The sequence below is a fragment of the Egretta garzetta genome, unplaced genomic scaffold (assembly GCF_000687185.1).
Source record: "Egretta garzetta isolate BGI_Z169 unplaced genomic scaffold, ASM68718v1 scaffold291, whole genome shotgun sequence".
Taxonomy (NCBI): Eukaryota; Metazoa; Chordata; class Aves; order Pelecaniformes; family Ardeidae; genus Egretta; species Egretta garzetta.
Genome location: NW_009258783.1, coordinates 1,299,067 through 1,308,794, shown reverse-complemented (window position 1 = coordinate 1,308,794; position 9,728 = coordinate 1,299,067). Strand labels below are relative to the sequence as shown.

Below are 9,728 nucleotides of genomic sequence, written 5' to 3'. Positions count from 1 at the left end.
GAGTCCCCATGCCTGGAGGTATTTAAAAGCTGGGCAGACGAGGTGCTTAGGGACATGGTTTAGTGGTGGGATGGCAGGGTTAGGGGAACGGTTGGACTTGATCTTAAAGGTTTTCTCCAACTGAAACGATTCTATGACTGCTGTCAGGAATTGAGGAAATACCCTAGTCATATCCTTTTTTTTTTTTTTTTTTTTTTTTTTTACCCACTTGTCAAGTAAAAGCCTTGCACAGAGTATGCCTAGAATGCCTACACTGTGTTCACGTATTCTTGTAACACTTATGGACTTTATAAATGTCATTGGAGTACTGAGCAATAGACTTGTTTGTAGAGTTCATGAAACATTTTACATGCTAGACTTAGTGGTGGTTTGTACAGTGTGTGCTCAAGTAAGTGGCTGTGTTTTTTTAATAAGGAAAAAACACATACGTGGTTTATGTTCTGAATGGTGGCCTCTCTTCACACCCGGTAACCTGGACATAGCCCGTACTGGAAGAATATATAGCTGAAATATACTTAAATTTCCGCAAGTCTTGCGAAAATTGACAATTGGAGTGGAAGAGAAGAACATCAATGAGTGCTTCATTGAGGGAAAACTCGGTCTTGCATTCTGTTTGACAGCTGCTGGAAGTCAGCATGGGTGTTAGCTTGAGACTGTCCATAGCATGTAGTGTTGTCAGGTGGTGGTTCGGGAAGGTTGGATTATGGAAATAAAATGAGTGGAAGGCACTGTGTGGGGACCTTGCCGGACTACTGTGGAGGTTAACAACAGATGTGAGATTACTATGGGTCCGTGGTTGAAATTTATTCTGTGTATAGCAGTGACCAAAAGAGGTTTCCTGGGATGAAAATACGGTTTGTAGGGGATGGGAGAGATGTGTTACTTTTTTTTTTTCCCCCTTCTTTTTTCTTCTTTCTTGGTCAGTTTAGAACAGGTGTTTTTCTCTCCCTCCTTTGCCCTAGTACCAGTGCATCCCAAAGATTATGCTTTGAGTGGTTGAATGCTGTCTTCTGTGTCTTAGTTTATTGCTTCATAAAACTTAATTTTGGTCTTTTTTTATTCTTTCCTTTAGGGACGGGAGGGTGCGCAGATTGAGCCATGGGAAGATGCTGACTACCGTCTTTACAAAGTCACAGATAGATTTGGGTTTCTACAGTAAGTAGCAAGCTTGAAAAGAAAATAATATTTAAGACTTTGCTACTGTTACTATTTATGTTTTCTATTGTATCGCTTATTTGATGAAAGTATTATGGCTTTCAATAGATATTCTGGAAACTGCTATGTAAGTTTTGGGTAATTTTTCGCTGTGCTTTCCAGTTCCATTTCTAGCTGTTTTTTAGTTCTGTAACTTGATCCTGTTTAGGGAGTTAAAGGTTTTTGAATAATTTTTTGGGGAATGAAGATTGGTAGTCTACAAAAAATATAGTTCAAGCTGAATTAAATTGCTGATAAATTTTGGTTTTAAGGAATTGTGTTATATATGAACTTGAAGTTCTTGGAAGGATTTTGAAAAATTTTATTCTAATGTTGACCTTTAAAAAAATCCCAACACATTTAAGGTTACTTAATGGTAGTATATGAACAACTGTGTATCCCACTCCTTCAAAGATAAATCTCATTTAACTTCATGTATTTCACAACATTACTGAAGTCTCCTCCAATTTGAAACCTAATGTTGCATCATAAAGTCAAGTCAGAAAATGCCAGAATCCAGATCCAGTTACCCTATAGGTACCTCCTTTGTAACAAATAATCTGTGTCTTTTTGGCAAATAAAAGATGAGAGTATTAAATTGTATTAGGACTTTTGTGGTTGGTAGATGTAAATATCCAACTTGGAGAAACTGAACACAGGCTGACTGCTTTTGATAATATCCAGTCAAGACTCTCTGCCACTCTTGGTGTTTGACATTTATCTTTGAATACATGAAGTGCAATAAAATCCAGAAAAATCCGTGATGAGTGGAAAACTCACTGTAGTAACTATGTACTTTTATAGTACTGGGGGGAGAGGCATGTGTGTGTTTTGGTTTTGGGGAGATTTTTTCCCCGCCTCTTTCTTGTATTTTGTAATGTCATTTTTTTTATAAGCTGTCGGTCAAAACAGTGATCTTTACCTGTAGACTGCCTTTGCTTCATCAGGGCGAGTTAATTTGGTTTATGACCTTCAAACAGTTCTATTTTACACAGAGAGGTCTTTGTGTTGGTAAACTGCAGCTGCAACACCACGTGTCTGGTATTGTAGCTGCGGTTGTAGGCATTCTTAATGGAGGGTGTCAGAATTATTTCTTGTGCAAAAGTAATTGAAGCCACTGCTAAGTTCACAGCCAACTTCAACGGGAATTGAATCACGCGCCTTCAGATTAGCGAATTGGTTCTTGTTTTGGTATCCTTATGAACTCCTAAACTTTTCGTGTTACTTTTATTGTGATATTTGCCTTTTTATATGTTAGGCATGGAAGAATGTTATTCATGCCTGCTACAGTTGCTGCTGCAGTCAGTTTTCAGGAGTCTTGGATTTCATGGCTCCAATGCCGTACGTAGTATATTTGAGATCCAGTTATGGAGGTGCTGTTTGGCAAATCACCACATGCCAGTTTTCTTGCTGGTGTAGCTGTAACTTAAAGCTATGCCACACTGCAGTCATTCTTGTGATGTGGTAGGGTAGATGGACCTGAGTTACTAGACCGTACTTCCTTTCTAGTAATGTCGTTAGTGACCAATGCAAAGTCTATGCAGAATTCATTCCCTGCATAGTCAGCTTCAAGGGATGAAATCTGAAAGATTTTTAACACGTGAGCACTGCACAAATTAGCAATGTATGTAGATACTCCGTCTCTTCACTGATTATGTGGTATTTTTTGCCTATATGCTAATGATGTGTCATTATAAGGCAGATTTCACCTGAGAGTGCCAACAAGGCTGCTTTATGATTCGTTAAAGCAAATTCATTGCAAATGACATTGTTATTTTCCTGAGAAATAAAATCTCACCTAATAGGAGTTGATATGCTTGTCCCAATTATATTTCTGTCTTTCCCTGAAAAGACAATTTATATTGCACCGTAGATTTTAACTATGGTCTGGGTTCATGTATACTGCAATACTGAGCCTGTGCAGTCTTCCGTTTCTGGAAGAAACTCTTATTCCTACAAGAATTTGAAACTAAGCAGCATGTACCGGGTATTTACAGTGTGAATTAACGAAACAGGCCGATGCGCATTGAAAACTGAAAGTCTGGGAACAGTATTAAACTTGCTGTACTCTAGTTAAGTAGAGATGTGCAATGATTTTTAATCTTGTTTACACACTGACATCTTAAAATACGAAGTAGCTGAAAAATGTCTTTTGCATTGGAAGGCTGCTGGATGTGGGGAACCCGAGAGAAAATTAGGGCTTGTTTGCTCAAGTACAGTAGGCCTTGATTACTATTGGTAGTTTATAAACTTCTCTTTCTCCTTGGCTATGTCCTGTCTGCAGCTTTCCTTGGCTCTGTGAAGGTACAGTCACAGTTCAGCTGGTTGCTGATAGGGCAAGTGGGATGAAGCACTCAAGCCGCCTGTGTTACTTTCTCCCATCTTCTTGGTGACAAGACTAGAGACTTTTAAAGAGTAGTTTTGGTCTAGATGTACTATTCTTCTGGTGTCCCAGTGTCCTTATTTGTGTGTCAGACTGGGAATTAGTAAATTTGGGGAACCTGAAGAGACTTACACTTCTAAACAGTTTTCTACCCACTTCTACTGGTCTGGCAGGAAGAATTGTCTTCCTGTAGAAGTGGGTAAAACTGTTTAGATTTTCTTCTGAGAACATACTGAGTAGCAGGGAGAAGGTGCCTTTTTATGTAACAGCGTAGAAATTGCTAGTGATTGGAAACAGATACAATGCTTCCCTTCAAGTGAAATATCTCGCCTTAAGGCTAACCTTCATTTAAGACCCAGAGCTGAAATATCTGTTGTGCAGCTTCAGTAGATTCTAATTGCTGTAGTAAGGACCATCTTTACCTAACCTTGTCTTAGCTTTATAATAGCTGCTGCCTTAAGAATACAATTTAATTTGTTTGCTGTAGTACTGTTTTTTATTTTGCAGTTCTGCAAATGAATATGGACATTCTAGTTGATTTCAGATATTAAAAGGAAATTGGTATGGACAGGTTATTAAAATAGCTATTTAAAACAAAAAATCCCAAAGCTGAATTAATATCTAATGAATTTAGGGAACAAGAAAGTAAGTTCAGTGAGAAGTACCAAAGCGTTATAATAATGACACTTGTTTGAAATGAATAAAGGGAAGTTTTTGAAGGAAGTTGGATATGAGAAGAAGGTTTCCAGCAAACATGCTAAGCTGTGAAATAGCCCTGTGGGCAGCCGAAGGGGTCTGTCTCTTGAGATGATTAAGACCAGATTGTACAAAGCAAAATGCACCTACGAGGAGTATTGTCAGTGGGACTGACTGAATTGTAATGGATGTGTTTTCAGTAGAGTAGCTTATAAATTGATTATGAGAGGCATGCACGAACCAGAAAGAGTTAAAACCTCATTATTGGCTAAAATGTAGAACAGTGGGCCTTACCAATTACTGTTGTTGTGAGGCTGTAAGAAAGTGGTAGTCATCATGGTTAATTTAAGCCATATGGTGTTGCTGGCAAAATAGTCTCAACTTGAGGACTTTTTTATATAGTTTAATTTATTGCCAAATAACACAACATTCTGATGGCTGATTTGGACATGGGCAGGGGGAGCGGGCCCAAAATATAAAACTTTAACGAACACCTAGGGGAAACACCTCTCCCTCCCTTCTGTCCTCAGGACAAACTTCCCTTATTTTTTGCTGTGGGTTACCCTTGGCTCACCCCAGTTCCTTTGGTGAGGTGACAGGCAGTGGAGGAGGTCAGGGTCCTGCATGCAATGGCTTCTTGCTGCCGCTCATGGTTTCTTACTTGTTTTTGTCTACTGCTCCTTGTGTCTTACTTGTTTTCTGCTGCCTCAACGAGGGTGACCCACAGGCTGCAGTCCCCTTGGAGACATCCCTCCCCAGCACGACGTGCCTCCTTCTGAGAGCACATCTCCAGCTGTGTCCCCAACAACATCTCCTTCCACATGTCTCTTCTGCTTCTCCCCACATCTCCTCCATTTCTCCTGCCTCTAGCAGCTGCCATGCCTTTAAAAATATATTTTTAGAAGATGGATCGTGGTTTCGTCAAACTGATTGGAGTTTTGGCACATGATGGCTTTATTACAGTGGATTCAGAGCTGGCAGGAGCAGCTGTGACTGGCACAGGGCAGGGCAGGTCATGGCCCTCTCCCACATGGGTCCCTCCCCTGCAGCCCCTGGCTACTGAAACCCAATACGTATAAGTGCCACACTGGGTACGAGTCAAGCATTGGGAACTCAACTTGTGAAGAAGGTAACAGACGTTGGCAAAAGGAGCAAATGGTTTCTGGACGTGTTGGTGACAGAACGCTGTAAATATGACCATGGTTACTAGATTGTTGTACAACCTGACAGTGTGTTTGCTTCTTTCTGGAAGGCTGAGGATGTATTTAGAGAGAGATGCATTCAGTGCGCTGTTTTCCAAGGAGAAAAGGCCATTTCAGAGTCCAGAGGTCTCAGATGGCTCTAAGGGCACATCTCGGCTCTGAGGGAACTACGACTCAGACACTGATGTGCCTTCTCATAGCTGAGACTGTGCTGTATGTGTGCCACCTGGACCCAGCTGGATAGCTGTTTGTATTTTCCAGTGCAATATTTCCAACCTTGTTACGTCAAACTCAATCTGCAAAGCAATACAGGAGAGGTGAAGTAGCATTGGTTCATCTCAACGCTTCTTCATACAGTCTTAATTCCATTAGCATTTTTAATCTTAATTGATACAGACTAGTTTCTGTCAAGTACTGTTCATCCTCCTAAAGTCACCTGGTATACATGGACGAGTGCCTATTAAAACTCAACTCTTCACTTAGATAATGTTTGTCTAGGAGAAGCCCGTGTCAGGGGCTTCATCTTAGTCATGAACACAGGAGTGTGGAGAGAACAGATCAGTATATTTCTACAGGTGCACTGTGGTTATCTATAATCCTAAAAATATGTTTTCTAAAAAAAACCCAAACCAACATCCCTACCCAAAAAACTTCAGGCATGATCCTCATTCTGTAAATTCTCCAGTAAAAATCCTGCTGGAATCCTGATTTCACATTACGGTATGGGAATGCTGAACAGTAGGGCTGATGTAAAAAATACCATTCATTTTTAAAAGGAACATTTGTTCCCTCAGGAAATCTAGCACTAGTGTTTGTATATAGAGTCTACCAGTCTTTTGATAAGATTGAATATTCTTCTCTAGCAGACATTCTTGAAATTGTATGTGACAGATAGTTTGTTCTGTACCTGTAAGTTGATATAAGTCTAGCAGACCATCTCAGGGGACCACCATAGTGTTCAGATAAGCCTTAGTCTATAATATATGATTTTTTCAATCAAGTATTTTAGGAATGGGAGAAATGTCTCAGATCTTTTCACAGGTAGTTGTAACAAAGACTCATTCACCTGGTTTTGGAAACGAAAAAGATGGAATGTGTTTAGTATTCAGAAAATAAGGGTTTTGGTGGTGTTTTCCCCTTTTTTTTCCTCTTCTTGGATATGTTGTGTCTTTCTCATCTATGGGTCAAGCTACCTCATTGCTTTTTCTCCAGATTTAATCAAAAGATCTCATTTCATACTTGTAATACAAACACACACAAAAGCACCAGAATTTTGCAATTAAAACCCCTCACCCCACAAAAAAAACAGTTGACTTTGTCTTATCTTGGAACCTGGCTAAATTTTAAAGTAAATGTTCTTAATCTTGTCACTGTAGACTGTTCTTTCGTAGAAACTTTACCTTGTAGATACTTCTATTTGCAGTTTTTCTAGCAGCAGTCGTTGATAAGGGAATAACTTCAGGGGAAAAAAACTAAAGGAATTTCTGAGTGTCTTGAAGCTCATAGCAGGCATTCCAGTAATGCCTTGGGATCTGGGATTTCCCCCTTCCCCCTCCTTGAATTCTTTGATTTGTTACTGCTTTGGGATGGTTAAAAAAGCTGCTAGAATTAATATGTTATTCCTTGGGCAGTGGCAAGTCCTCTGCTACTCCTAGGAACTTGTTAAAAGGTATTTAATTTCTTTTTTAATCCTACAGTTTAAATAATATCTATATTACTTTGTTTAGAAGTGGCAATTTTGTGAATGATTTTTACAGTTAAAAATTATTAAAGGTCTTAAAGCAGTGAAAGAAAGCAGCAAATCCAAATGAATAGTTAATATTTTGTAAATAAAAAAGAATTTAAGCTTTAAAGGAAGACTATTGAAGCACATATTTACACATATATTTTGATGAATGTACCATTGTATTTTTATTTTTTTTTTTGTGAAACTCTCCAGCTAGCAACAAGGACAAAATAATTTTTTCTTCTCTTTCCTCCCTGCCCTGTATAAAGTTAAGGTTGAATGGTCACAAGAGCATTGGCTGATTGGGGTTTGCAAAACCACCTAAACTTTGTACATGCTTCTAAAATAGGGTAGAAGCTGAAAGCAGCATTTTGCAGCTCTAAAGGTCAACACCAATTTCATGTTCAAAGAGCGGGTCCTCTTTCGGGCCTTTCAGCACCAGGTCAAAGAGCAGCATAAGCAAAACAGCCTCAGTGTCCTCCTAGGATGGCACAGAAAACTAACATTTGAGCAAATCTGAACAGCTAGATGGCATCTTCCTTTGTTTAGGTCTCCACACCAGCATGCCCCTCTTCAGTGCAGTGCCAGGTTCTGCGCTCCTTTGTACTGAAATCTCTGACTCATTGAACGACATCAGCCGGGATCATTTGTTTGGTACCTGTTGGAACTAGTGATTTCAGTCCTTCATCAGACAGTGACGGAGCAAAAAGTATGGGAAAAAAAAAAAATAAATTCCATACCTTTCCATTTTAGCTAGTGATTAGGATTTATATTATCTGGTCTTTTATTAGCTGTACTAGTGTATATATTCTCATTTGATTCTTTTATTTGTCTATCTCTGTACGTCACCCAGCTGGGAGGGAGGCGTTCAGTTTTCTTTTATAAGAAATCTTTTTAAGACCACTTTTCTAAGTAGGAAGAATTTGGGGCAGGTACAGCTCAAGGCCAAATTTTACTACTCTACGTTGGGAAACATAGATTATGACTAATACATGCTGACTAATATAATGTGGAAAGCGTTATAATTGTTCAGGTCTTAATAGATACAAAGTAGAAATAACAGAAGAAATTAAAATTTATTTACTGCAATTTTTCAAGAACTTTTTTCTTTCCATCATTCATTGATGAATGCCATCAACTGAGTTGTCCTGTTAACTTCCAATATAGTGAGCTGTGAAAATCATAAGCTGCCGTGACATCATTTAAAAAATGCAACAATTATTTTAAAGACTTCTATTTCTCCAACCTGCACAATATGAATTCTTTTCAGGTCTTGTTATTATCAAGGTCTGTGTTAACTTGTATTAATAATTATTATCTTACAGCAATAACCAGTATTGTCAGGTTTTGTGGTTTAATTTGGGAGATTCAGCTTAAGCATGTTTTTCTTTTACCTATCTGTTCAATAAATGGAAACTGGGGATGTGCTTGTAGTGTGGCAGATGCTCTTATATTGATAAATTTTCAGAGGTCAGCATAGTGAGTGTAGGCAGATTGGAAGTTTATCATGTAAGGTTGCTTTTGTGTTTGTTGCTTTGTTTGTTTGGTTTTTTTCTCCCTAGTGAAGGAAAAGATGTAGGATAAAAAGTACTAATGGTAGAAGATACAGGTGTGGTTTGTGCCACTCCACACATACAGCCCCCCCACCCCCTCCCATTCATGAAGCTCTCTGAAAAATTCGGGTTAGATTCTTGTACTACTCTTGCAGTAGCTCTGCGCTGATTTTGATGGAATTGTACCAATTTACAGCAGCTGAGAATCTGACTCTTACTCTTTATCCCATGAATCTATTAAAGCAGTGAACGTGCTTTTAGAGTAGTTTTCTAATTCTGGAGATTACTGCGTTGCCAGAGGCACTTTTCAAATAGCGGAATTCATTACTCTTTCTTTTGCTAAGATAAAGACCTACCTGCTCTCCTCCATCAAACTTTACTCTTGAAAAAAAATGTATTGCATTTTTATTAGCTCTGTAATGCATTTCTGCAGTGTGCTGCAAAAATGAGCTGGGGAGCAAAGAAATGGAGAGCTCAATTAAGATGTGAGATCCCCCCCCCCCCCCCCCCCCCTTATTTTTTTTCCCCTAACTTTTTAATAGGGAGCAATATGATAAACAACTAATTATCCTCACTCTCATTCTATTTCTTGGTAATTTATACATAGCCTTGCTGGAAAATAGTCCTTGTCTCTGAAATATTCTTTGTGCATTCCTTAATACTTTTTACAAGGTGCCTATGGAAGCACATGCCCAAGAACAGTAACTCTTACAGCTAACCCTGGTGATTTGTGTAGGTGCACAGGCAAAGTGTCTCCAGATAAGAGATACAAGGACTGGTGTCTGAGTGTTCTTGGCAGCAAAAGAAGTTATGCTGAGATGCCAAAAGTTCTGAGTAAAAGAAATTAAAGAAAGAAGCATGGTGGCTATAATTCGGTAATAATCAAATAAGTATTAAAAAAATAGGGTTTTATATATATTTTTTGTTTTGAATTTTCAGTCTAAAAGTCTGCACATCAAAGCTTAAGGAAAGAG

The 9,728-nt window shown here is 38.7% G+C and overlaps 1 protein-coding gene across 4 annotated transcripts in view; it reads left to right on the top strand.

Moving 5' to 3' along the window:
- USP6NL (USP6 N-terminal like) overlaps nucleotides 1–9,728 on the top strand; it is a 130,116-nt gene that overhangs the window by 54,863 nt on the left and 65,525 nt on the right. For all 4 annotated transcript variants that reach the window (XR_004841288.1, XM_035889158.1, XM_035889159.1 and 1 more), the window contains exon 3: nucleotides 1,073–1,155. Coding sequence is in view for 3 of the 4 variants with exons in the window: in XM_035889158.1 (XP_035745051.1) it covers nucleotides 1,073–1,155 (83 nt within the window). In the remaining variant the exon portion in view is untranslated. The remainder of the gene's footprint in view (nucleotides 1–1,072; nucleotides 1,156–9,728) is intronic.